Source organism: Aedes aegypti, chromosome 2, assembly GCF_002204515.2.
Source record: "Aedes aegypti strain LVP_AGWG chromosome 2, AaegL5.0 Primary Assembly, whole genome shotgun sequence".
In the NCBI taxonomy this organism is placed as follows: Eukaryota; Metazoa; Arthropoda; class Insecta; order Diptera; family Culicidae; genus Aedes; species Aedes aegypti.
In genome coordinates this window covers 297,517,892-297,530,677 of record NC_035108.1, presented here as the reverse complement: position 1 = coordinate 297,530,677, position 12,786 = coordinate 297,517,892, and the positions used below count along the sequence as shown (strand labels likewise).

Sequence of the window (12,786 nt, the reverse complement as noted above, 5' to 3'; positions counted from 1 at the left end):
ACGTGGCTCGTTATTTGCGCGCTTCTTACATTTGTAGTCGTCGGTCGGTCGGTCGATTCGTTTGAAGATGTTACCCGGTGAGGAAATCAAATGTTCGGCAAACAAGGCTAATATTATGCTGCAAAAGTGCGGTGTTCCACCTTTTTGGCTTGGAAACAACAATTTAGGAAAAAGCACTCAACTTGTGCGCATGTGCCGTGCAATAAACAATCATGGGCAATGCTCTCTCTCTCTCTATCTCTATACTCTTACCCTTCTGCTTTTATGGCACAGCAGCAGAGTCTGCAAACGGCGCTGAAATGAAAGTGAAGTATCGATTGCCCTGTCAGCTGGTTTTGACATTAGAAGCTCCGGCACTCAGCTGCTGCTGCTTCCGATTGGAGCGGGCGGTTTCTGTTGGGACATTATTGCATCATATAGGAGGAGGGTCTGGAACAAACTGATGTATGAACTTTTGAAAAGCATTCGGTCTTCAGTTTGCTGCAGATTAGAGTGCAAATTTACGAGTTGATTCTTCTTCTTCTTCTTGGCATTACGTTCCCACTGGGGCAGAACCAGCTTTTAATGAGCACTTCCACAGTCGTAGAGAGATTTCTTTGCCAAAGTTGCCATTTTCGCATTCGTATATCGTGTGGCTGGTACGGTGATAATTTATGCCCAGGGGAGTCAAGGAAATTTTCATTACGAAAAATTCCTGCAACGACCGGGAATCGAACACAGACATTTTCAGCATGGCTTTGCTTTGTAGCCGCGGACTCTAAGCACTCGGCGTAGGAAAGGCCCCTTAGCCGAGTGGTTAGAGATAAAATATCAGCCTCGAATAAGTATTGTTAAGTTCTAGGTTTTTTTTTTAGAATTTTATGGTTCTTCCCATACTGACAAAAAAAAACAGTCTTCCCATGAACAGAACCGACGTTCAGCTTTGGTTTGAACCTTGCAATAGGGTCCTAAAGTCCTGTCCCAATTTTAGTGCCAAACGCTTAAGTTTAGGCCAAAAACACATGTTTACTCAATTTTCTAATGTTTTCCGTTGGCTTAAGCCCAAAAAACATTTTTTTAGATTTTTTCACATCTTTTGCCTTAAACTCAAATTTTGGGTGTATTTTGTTTTCCGTGTCCCTTACGAAATGTCAGATAGGAACAACCCCAGTGGTCGAACTAAAACCCCTGTGGTGTTTTTGTCGACTAAGCGAACGTCAAACATGATCAAAAGTGTCAAGGTTCATTTATGGACCAAATTTTTAAATTAAAGTTTAAGCATGATATAGCCACTATTTGAGCGGGAAAAATTGCTGAAGTAGTTACAGTAACATGCTTTTTCGTGTTATTAAATAAAAACAAGATTTCATTAAAAATTTTAGGACCCAATTTGTGTTGCAGCGCGAACGCGCTTCATCTCTGTACCAGTGTACCATGCCAAACCAGGTACATATGTATGTACTTCAGTCAAAACTTAAGTGCAAATAATGACACAAAGCAAACAGACAGAGAACTATTGAAATCCACGCGGATAAATTTCTACGATCATATATGGAACTTCTTGATACAAATCACAAGACGCATGAGGCTTGAATAAATGTTTTATTAAGCATAAGCATAAGCATAAGCATAAGCATTGATGACCGTACAATTCGTAGTTGCTACTCCGTGATTGACCAGAATAATCGAAGTTGCACAAGGAACCAACAGATGTAGCTTGGGAATAGCTTTCCGTCTTCAATGTACACTTTCGAGAACTCCAAGCATTATAAAGTCAATAACGGCGCCGGCCACGTCCTTACTGTCATCGGGGAAAGGTGGGATTATTAGTGTGACATCCATTGTTACTAGAGACCGAGAGCACCTCTGCATCTCCATGGTTGTCACAGGGAGGAATTTGTTAGTGGGGAGGGTTCAAAAGCTACATAATCAGGATTCACCTTGGTAAGTGATGCGATCCATGCAGCCTTAGTTCAAACAGTCACCTATTAGTCACTACAGACAACGTGTTCCTAAAGTAAGTCTACACTTTCAGTGTCGAACCATTCAAAACGATTTCTGTAATGAAAAATGTTGGATAAAAGGTAAGGTATGTGTATTTGAAAACTTTTTAAACAATTACAAGAGTCTTTGCCGACACTTATTGTGAAAAAAACATTCATGTTTTGTTAAAAAAAAATATACATAAAAATGACTTTTCTATCGTTGTCATGATTAAAAAGTGTTTCACAATAAAATATACATTAAAAATGAAAGCATGAAACGAGCTCACCAAATTGATCCTTCATCCCTGACTAAGCAGCCATAAGCAACTTTATCAGCATACTTGATATGCACACGGCGACGCGAAAACCGAACTAGCTTGCTTGGGCCTTAAAATGCACTGCCCAGCAAACGAAACGCGTGGCAGAAAAATAGACGTCACTCCGGCGACGCGAAAACCGAACTAGCTTGCTTGGGTCTTAAAATGCACTGTCCAGCAAACAAAACGCGTGGCAGAAAAATAGACGTCACTCCGGCGACGCGAAAACCGAACTCTGAATAAATGTTTTATTAAATATATAGATAAACTAAGATCAATATTTTAGGTAACATCTAGCGGTAACTTTATAAAAAAAAACAAAGGAATTTACTATATCATACAACAAGACACGATAAGTAGAAATTTATAAGCGTGGATTTCAACTGTTTTCTGTCGGTCTGTTTTGTGCCATCGTTCTGAACCTGGATGCAATTGAAGATTTGTACCATAAATTGAACCGCCGTTGCAACCGATGTACAAATGAAACGGCGTTCAAACCGATGTTCACTTTAGTTCGGATTTAGGTTCAGGTTCGAGCGTTTCGGCTTGAAGCCGAGAACAATGTACAAGGAGAGTACGAAACTGCCTGAATCAACGTGTTCGGTGTTTTTGGTATTTGGTACTACATTTCCTCAATCCTACTTTTGTTGAATGTTTCAAATATGCGGTTATGGGCAGTCCATGTCTGCCATAATTCTAGAGAGGACTATTGTATCGAGAAGAAATTGCTTCATAGATTCTTTCCAAATACATCTTAGAATTACTCCAGAAGTTTTTTCATGGATGCCTCTGAGAAAACTGTAAAACTACTATTTATTTTTTCCAATTTTGTGTGGCGTGCTTTCTAGGATTCATTCAGACTTAACAACAACAACTTTTTCAAAACGCAAAAATTACTCTTAGATCACCAAAATTGCTACAGATTCATATTAGAACTTCTCTAAAAGATTTTTCTAAAATTTTATAGAGTGATCGATCTATCCAGCAGTTTTTCAGAAATTTCTTCTGAAAATACATCAGAAATTCTTTCAGAAACTCCTACAAGGATTTATCCAGGATTTTTTTTTCTAAAAGTATTGCTTGCAGATTGGCAAATTTTTGGTGGTGCTCTTAGAGATATTCATAGATAGGATATAAAAATGGAAGCATTGGATGAAGTGCTGGGAGCTATTTTCTAATGTTTTCTTCGAATAAGTTCAGTTTCAATATTTGGAGAAATTCTGTGATAAAAAATCTACGGAAATTACATGATTAAATCCTGGAGTAATCACTGCGCGATGTTTGTTACAACACCTGGAAGAAATTAAAACATTACACTCTAGACACTTGTGGTTAATATCTTATAACGTATGCCAGTGTCACAATTTTGGAAATATTTATGGAATATTTTATGTTATTTAAAAAATATACAGCGAGAACTTCTTTGAATAATCACTGGTGGTTTCCAGAGAAACGGCTGGAGATATTCTTGCAGGCATCGTTACCGTGTGGGATCGAAATCCGTACACCTAAGAATTGAATCTAAATCCATCTAATTCATACAAATCGCCTACTATTTGTATGGAGTGTACGGATTATGAGCCTGTACGGATTTCAGTCCCCCACACACATGGAAAAATATACGAATAATATATCCTGAAGCAATTCCAATTATTATATTTTTTCTGCAAACTTCCTTGAAGAAGCTAAATCAGTGTTCCTGGAGAAAAGCTAGCATCATATTTTAAATCTACTGAATTTTACAAATTTCTGGTAAAAATACTTTGGAAGAATTATCAAAGGTTTTTTGAACAAACTGATTGCTTGGCTGCAGATTGCATGTTATCAAGGATTTCCAAGGAAATTTGTTAGAAATGGGAAGTCGAGAAAATTTCCAACACTAATACTAGGAGGAATCCCTACGAATATCCTAAATTAACTGAAACGACACCTTATATTATTACGTATTCGATAGATGCACTCTTGGTCGGGTGATGTCTTGAGATTGTATTTTCGTTGTATTTTTTTTGGAGATTCTTAAGAAATTCTCGGATGAAATCAAAGGTTAACTTCTAGAAAACTGTTGAGAGCATCAGCAATAACCTTTGCAGCAAACCAGTCGATTTTGATTTTTTTCCGTTAGCCAAGGGGGCACCCCGCCAGCTTTCTCTGGCTACGCCCATGACAGGAAATCTGACATTTATTTCAAAAATATCCATAAATGTCTACTGAGAGTTTACCAAAATAACTATCCATGAATTATGCCCTAGTTTTTTTTTAAAGAATGTATCAAACAAAAAAAATCAGCCATAACACTAGGATTTTTTCTAAGAATCGCTACAGCAATTGTGCAAATTTTATATCACGAATTTTACAACAGCTTTTAAAGAATTACTCCAGCAATTTCTCAAAAAAAAAAAAAATCTTTTGAAATTTCACCAGTGAATCCTCAAGCATTTTTCCATGGATTCCTCTCTGCATTTCATCAGGATTTCCTACAATTTTTCCAGGATTTGCAACCCTGGACCTGGAGATATTCTCCAAAAAATCTTCATAAATAATCTTTGGATTTAAGACATTTTTGAACAAAATTCCTGGAAGAATTATTGCAGAAAAGTTACAAGGATACAATTTCCGGAATAATTTCTAAAAGAGTTCTCGGAGAAACTTAGGAATAGTTTTTTTTAATATTTTTTTCGACAATTCGTCCGCAAATTATAAAAAAAAATCATAAAAAAATATTGCCGAAATTTTCTTTAGAGGTTTATTTCCTTTATGCATTGATCCACCCCTCTTTAAATTTTCCTGCTGATATTCATCGGAGAAATGACCCAGGAATTGGGTACAGGACTACTTGGGCACCTCCATTTAAGAACTGCATCGAAGAATTTCTACTCTTGAATAACTAACGAAGAATGGATTTTTGTTCAGAGTTTTCATCAGAATGCATGTTATTCAGGCATTTGCTCAGTTTTTCTATTGTTACTCTGAAGATTCCTTCGGGAGCTGATCCAGACTTTTGCGGGTTTTCCAAACAAATTTTGTCATTTTGTTTTCCTCAGAATACCTTTGAGAATTGAAGCATGAATTTTCCAAGTATACCTCCAGAAATAGTTACAGAGATTCCTTCAGGGATTGGTTTATGAACACCTCAAAATACTCTTAAAGAAATTTCTCAATGAAGTTCTAAGCCTTTCAGGAATTTATTTAAGATTTACGTTTAGTGCTCTTCAATATTTCAACTTGTAATTTGTCTAAGGATATCTTCTGAAACCACCCCGTCCCGGAGTCCATTGCGAACTTTTGATAGTTCTTTGTAGAAGTAGTTTGAACTATTCTTGAAACATTTTTCTTAAGGATTTCCTGGATACAAAAAATCCTCATATAATTTCTTCAAAGCTGAAAATAACGCTTTGTAGGTTGTCCTGGAAGAATCTCTGAAGAAATTGTTAAAGCTGTAGTAATTGCTTTGGAAAATCCTGGGAAAATTCCTGAAGGGATGTTTTGAAACAATCTCTATGGAAGTTACTAAAAATATCGTTACACTGCTGAAGAGTTTTCCATAAATTCTGGAGAAATTGTGATAAGCACATCTAAAGAAAACGCACAAAGAATTCCTGAAGAAATTTCTTAGAAAATTATTAGAATAATCTCTGGAAAGATCTCTAGATTAATTGCGAATTTCTGGAGAAATAATTGGAAGAATTCCTGGCGCTTTTCGAGGAATCTGTGTAGAAATTTCTAAGGAACCAGTGTCGCTTAGAAATATATCATTCTTTCAGGGATTCTTCCGAAAATTCTTGCAAAAATATCTTTTTGATTTTTTTCAAAAACTTATATGGAATTTAGAATGTCACCAAAATTTTTCGCACCAGATTATAAAATCATTTAGACACTCTTTCACTTTCAAGCAATGATACATTATTAGACTTTTTTATTTCATGTCGCCACGGATTTTTTTGAGAAATTTATATAATAATAATGGTAAGTTTTCCGATTTTTGGAATTCCATTGAACACATCAGAAATTTAAAAATAGATTTCTTAAGGAATTCTTTCAATGAATGATGATTTCGAAAATATCGTCATAATGTTGCATTGTGGAGTCCAATAAAAATATCATCTTTGGTAACTTCGCAACAACTACCAGAAATTCCTCCTAGATCTCAAAAGCTATTCCGAGAGTAATTTAAATAAAATAATTTACGTCAAAACGGGGTATCAGTGGGATAACATTGATATGTATGTTCCTGCTAGTAAGAAGTTGTAATCAACATTTATCAATGGAATATTTTCAATGCATGAATGGTGCTTCTTTTTCTCTTATTATTAAGCTAATAAAAATAATGTTTTTCCTTAAAGTTGGATATTGTTCATGCATAAATTTGGGGGGTTTGAGATTTCTTACGCGCCCTACAAATTATTTCTAATTTCCATACAAAAGCTATTTTGTCGATTGTGTGAAATATGCAAAAATAATTGTAAGTGTATTTTGCCAACCAAATGTCAGAAGATAATTCCATCGAAAAATTAAATAAGTGACTTTATAGATCATTTTGCTTAGACAGAGCTGGTAACAGCCTCGAATTATTTGGTCTTCGGTTTACTTTCCAGAGCGTTTTGTAGAGAAAGTAGTTTGGAGATTTTTTTGCTCACATCCGAAAATAACTGTAGAAACTCACCAGCAATACATTTAGGGGTTCATACACAATATACGACCAGAAAGCGATATTTTTTGACACTCACCTCTTCATAAGAGTTTTTAATGGATATTAAGAAAATTTGTATGAACTGTAACATGTTAATTTCGCACTCTAACGAAATTTGTGAATGAGTCTAGCAGATCCTGTTTTTCCTCATCATTCATGACACATTGATTTACAAATCAGATGCAATGTTTGTCTCTAGAGTAAATACAAACACCCATGTCTTGCTTATTGAGTTTTAGAAGGTAAGCTAGAATATATTTTTATCATCCTATCACATAAATAGTTTTGTGACCAATTTTCTGAAAAAAAAAGTGACTCTAGTGACATTCTGTTGCAAAAAGTGACTTTTTAGTGATCACGTCGAAAATAGTGATCAAATTACTAAAAAGTGGCTCGCTATAAACCCTGCTTAGATAACAGACTTAATGTGAAAAAGCTCGGAATTCAAAGATGGCCACCACAATGACCGAGCGCCGTACTCACATTTTTAAAGGCACAGAAATAATATTTAATCAACATTCTTCCTTATTTTTAGCTTCCTTTTAGTGCCAAAAGTTAATTGAAAATTGCTCTTTTGTTTATATCATCCTTTGCCTGATTTGTGCGTTTAAGGTTTCTGTGCTATACTAAAATTGCATTTCAAGGTACTTCACCTTTCCATTAAATTGGTACTTTTTTAAGATTTGCATTTAAACAGTGATCTTGATCTTGAGATTTGATTCATCTACTAATCTTCAGAAAATCGTTCCAGTCACATTCTTGCTGAAATTCACCAGTGTCAATCCTCAACCCATCGCACTTACCGGAAAGCGCTTGTGATTGTAGCTCCGCTCCGAGCAGAGATTGTAGATCTTGTAGCAGCCGGCGTGGTTCTTCTCCAGCATTTTCTGCACGTCCTCGATCTTGTTGCGGTAGATCGATTCCATATGTTCCGCCGGGTAGCCCATGGCGATGATCCGGTCGTTGATGTCTGTGTAGCGAAAGAGAAGTAACGTAGAAAATTAGTTATAATCTAACCGAGCTCATTTTAGTCGTTTGTTGGAGCCCTGAGCTCAGGGCCGGATCGATTGGCGACGAGGACCCAGATCCCAATCGCTGTTATTAAATTTAAATAATTAGAAAATGGCCGTCCAGAAATCAGTGATTAGTAACGCGTGCATGACCGACGAGGGCACCAACTCAAGACGGTTTATTAGATTCGCTACAAAGTTTTTTTTTCTGTATTGTGGAACACAACTGTCGACGATTGACTGGTAACAATTTGTTGCGCTGCCCCACCGGCCTTATATGCAGATCTGATGTCTGTGCGTTATGAATATTACAGAAGACACGCGTGCGCGAACCCCGGAGCGAAGACGATTCCAATCTAATCGGGTGGTAATTTACAATTTAAAATTTTTATTGCTGCCTGGGCTAGATGATAGAAGCCTGGACAGTACTTAGGTACCTACGGAACGATGGGTGCGTTCGGATTGTGTGTAGACATCGCCATTGTGTGGGGAAAGTTGAGTAAAATTATTGAATGAGAAAATTATTCAATGGTGGTCCGGAATGCTCGACTTGATGCGGTACCTACATTATGAGTATAACTTAGTAGCTTTGTTCCAGCATAGGATGTCTACGCAGAACATAATGTTACAGTACCGAGTTGAGTTAGTGCGCATTCATTCTTGGTTGATATATTTAACAACTGTTTACAGTTGGTATATTTTCCTGATAAATGGAAAAATGCCAAATTTGTACCAATTTCCCAACCGAACAAAAATCCTGCAGAAGCTTCCAGCTATCGTCCAATCAGCTTGATTTCCTCCATCAGTAAACTTTTTGAAGTGGTCATTTGGAACAAAATGGTGGTCCACATCAACGAAAATTCAATTTTTGCCCATGAACAGTTCGGATTCCGACATGGATATTCGACCACTCACACTTTTACATGTAACTAATTTGATTTGTTCCAACAAATCTGAAGTCTATTCTACTGGTCTTGCTCTTCTAGATATAGAAAAAGCATTCGACAGTGTTTGGCATGAAGGCTTGATTGTTAAATTTAAAAAAAACTTTAATTTTCTAGCATACATTGTTAGAATTACCCAAAGTTATCTATCACATCGTACACTTCCAGTTAATTATCAGAACTCCATGTCTGAAAGACTTCCTGTAAGAGCTGATGTTCCTCAAAGCAGCATTTTAGGACCAATATTATACAATATTTTCATATCTGACGTACCTGAATTACCTCAGTGATGTCAAATTTCTTGCATCCTCAGACTGAAGCGGGAATCGAACCCACGGACAATACGCCTTAAACATTGACGCCGCCACTCGCATGGCCACGAAACCTACTCAGGAATGAATAAAAATATCATTCATCTGAATCCCATAATTAGATGCTGAACAATAAAATTCAATTCCGAACACGGTCCACAAGCTACATTATGTTCAAGTCCCTACACTTCCGAGTATTGTATTCTGGATGAAAAAGCATTGCGTTAATTTTGAAGGTCAGCAGAATTGTAGGTCAAATTTCGATGCAGCACGCATTCATCCATCTCACGACGACGATTTCAACCAAGGGGTGAGCGATGAAACAATGCTCTACCAACCTACTACTATCCGAAAGCGAAAAAGTCACGAATTACTGATGGCATGGCGGCTTCAGCAGCGCAGAACCCAATGGCAAATATACAGCTGGAACTTGTCAACGCGCGTGTTTGCTAATAGTTTTCTAATGTAAATTAATGACACACTGCTGGCTGTCGATCCGAAACGCACGTTCCTTCCTTTTCCATCCAGTAGGGGTGGAAACACCGATTTTGGACAGAGACTATATTTTTTCAATATATGGGAAGCCTCAAATGAAAGCTTTCGATCAATATTACGTATGTAAAATATCGGAACTAGATTGAAACCTTTTCTTTACTTTGACAATCGCAATGGTCAATATAGCTCATCAGGGCCACAGCCACATCTTTATTTTTTTGATCCTAAATTGACCAATCGCATCAATTTCTTATGAAAGTAGCGAAATAAGGAATACCCTGCTCCAACTAGACGTAGAGCAGTAACATTTTTTGAGGAAAATGTATTGTAGGAGCCTTCCATAGCCGAGTGGTTAGAGTCCGCGGCTACAAAGCAAAGCCATGCTGAATGTGTCTGGGTTCGATTCCCGGTCGGTCTAGGATCTTTTCGTAATGGAAATTTCCTTGATTTTACTGGGCATAGAGTATCATCGTATCTGCCAAACGATATACGAATGCGATAATGGCAACTTTGGCAAAGAAAGCTCTCAGTTAATAACTGTGAAAGTGCTCATAAGAACACTAAGCTAAGAAGCTGGCTCTGTCCCAGTGAGGATGTAATGCCAATAGGAAAAAGTATTGTGCACAGCAGTCTATAATTCGCCATGGCAATAATTAACGCTATGGTCAAAACCGGCACATCTACCCTAATGCTCCTCTGTATGAGCGGAACGGAAAGTTTTGGGAAGCCTTTATCGTAAACTGGGGCGGGGAGAACAAGAAGAGCGGCTAACACTCTATTATTCCACTGAAGTGTGTCAGTCTGGGGCGCTGTATTTGCTCAAATGCTGGCTAATACGAACACGTAACGGGAAGGGTTGAAATTTGGTCGAGAGCCGGTTTGTCGCTGAAAGCCGTTCAGCGATAAGACGAGTATTGATTTTACCCTCTAGTGTTCAAACGTTCTTTCAAATGGGTTACAATGGAGAATTCATTGTAATTCTACGATGGTCAGTAATCGAAGAGTCTTTAATTTTCGCATTGGAGGGGTTCTTCTTCTTGGCATTACCGTCCTCACTGGGACAGAACCTGCTTCTGAACTCAGTGTTCTTATGAGCACTTCCACAGTTATTAACTGAGAGATTTCTTTGCCAAAGTTGCCATTTTCGCATTCGTATATCGTGTGGCATATACGATGATACTTTATGCGCAGAGAAGATCCTGGACCGACCGGGAATCGAACCCAGACACCTTCATCATGGCTTTGCTTTGTAGCCGCGGACTCAAACCACTCGGCTAAAGGAGGCCCCCATAGGAAGGGTTGTAATACATAATTAGAATCGTATTATTTATTTCGGCATCTAGCAAATGCTTTTTTATCTCAAATTCCTTGCGGATTCATATTCTGCACGCTTGTTTTTCTATGAGCACTTTGTTGAAATTTGTCATGAAATTCCCTAAAAATGGTGGCAACTAAGTTTAATGTCTTGAAAGCTGTTTGAGATACCAGTAGGCATATTCCGGTGCGTATTTTCTTCGAAGAAAATAAATTTCCTTGATAGAATGCAAAGTGGTTGATAGAAAATAGTCAAACATCAGTAATTTGGTGACTATTTTTGTTTTTAAATCAAATCAAAAGGTTTTTAGATGTCTTGAAGAGCATACCAGAGGTCTCTGAGAACTTTTTAGGATTTCCGAAGTCTATGGGTTTCTGAACCTCTTTAAAACTTCAGGATTGTCTTTAGAATACATAGCATGCTCTGAGAATACATAGAAATCCTTTGGAAACAACTGAGAAGCACTTGGTACAATTCAGAATCTAGTTTGGGAAACCATGACATAATGAATCTGTTCAGTGTGTGATTGGAGATAACGGTTCTCTTCAAACGGGCTCCCACCAGCGCGGCTTGAAACTCTAGCCGAGGAATCGACAGAGGTCTAAGCGGGGCGACGTTTATTTTTGCGGAAACGAGGCAACAGCGAACGATACCCCGATCAATCACACGGAAGTACGCACAGGCTGCATATGCTGACTCGCTAGCGTCTACAAATATATGTAGTTCCAACGAATCATACGCTTGAGGCGCGTATCCAGGGAAACAACAACGTGGTATGTTCACCTCGTCGAGCTTCTTCAACATCTGGATCTATGGCTTCCAACGAATGAACGTTTCTGCTGGAATTGACTCATCCCAATCTACCCCTGCTCTCCATAGGTCTTGAAGCAGAACTTTCCCATGAACAAGAACAACAGCCACCAACTCTAACGGATCTAAAACGCTCATCACCAGACTTAATGCTTCCCGTTTGGTTGGTACTACATCTCCAGCCATCAGATTCTGCAGGTTTGCTCGTAGCTGAACTGAGAACGTGGAAACATCCTCCTTGGACTGCCAAAGTCATCCCTAATACACGCTCGGTGTTACTGCACTTGGATACGATGAAGAATTCGTCGTCCAATGCCGAATCTCGAAGCCTCTATTAGCGTGGACAGTCTTCGTTCACCAGCTCCACCGCTTCGTCAACTGTATCTACGCTGTCTAAATAGTCGTCGACGTAATGGTTGTCCTTCACTGCACTAGCCCCCATTGAAAAGTCGCCTGCCTGTTCGTCAGCGTTTAAATTTTTCACAAACTGTAGTGAGCACGGCGGCCCAGATAGCCGTAACGGTAAACGCGCAGCTATTCAGCAAGACCAAGCTGAGGGTCGTGGGTTCGAATCCCACCGGTCGAGGGTCTTTTCGGGTTGGAAATTTTCTCGACTTCCCAGGGCATAGAGTATCTTCGTACCTGCCACACGATATACGCATGCAAAAATGGTCATTGGCATAGTAAGCTCTCAGTTATTAACTGTGGAAGTGCTCATAAGAACACTAAGCTGAGAAGCAGGCTCTGTCCCAGTGGGGACGTAACGCCAGAAAGAAGAAGAAGTGAGCACGGCGAGCAGGATGCACCAAATGTAGCTACATCCATCATGTATACTTGAACTGGTACGCTGCAATCTGTTGCTTTACGTTACAATACAATTCTGGTGATTTCTGTAGCCTTTTTTTTTCAGACATTGTAGACGACGCTCCGCCA

General features: G+C 38.4%; 1 protein-coding gene across 4 annotated transcripts in view; it reads right to left on the bottom strand.

Moving 5' to 3' along the window:
* The window catches only part of LOC23687644 (phosphatidylinositol 3,4,5-trisphosphate 3-phosphatase and dual-specificity protein phosphatase PTEN), a 266,964-nt gene that overhangs the window by 81,376 nt on the left and 172,802 nt on the right, over positions 1-12,786 (bottom strand). For all 4 annotated transcript variants that reach the window (XM_021845474.1, XM_021845472.1, XM_021845475.1 and 1 more), the window contains exon 4: positions 7,772-7,938. In XM_021845474.1, coding sequence (XP_021701166.1) covers positions 7,772-7,938 — 167 coding nt within the window. The remainder of the gene's footprint in view (positions 1-7,771; positions 7,939-12,786) is intronic.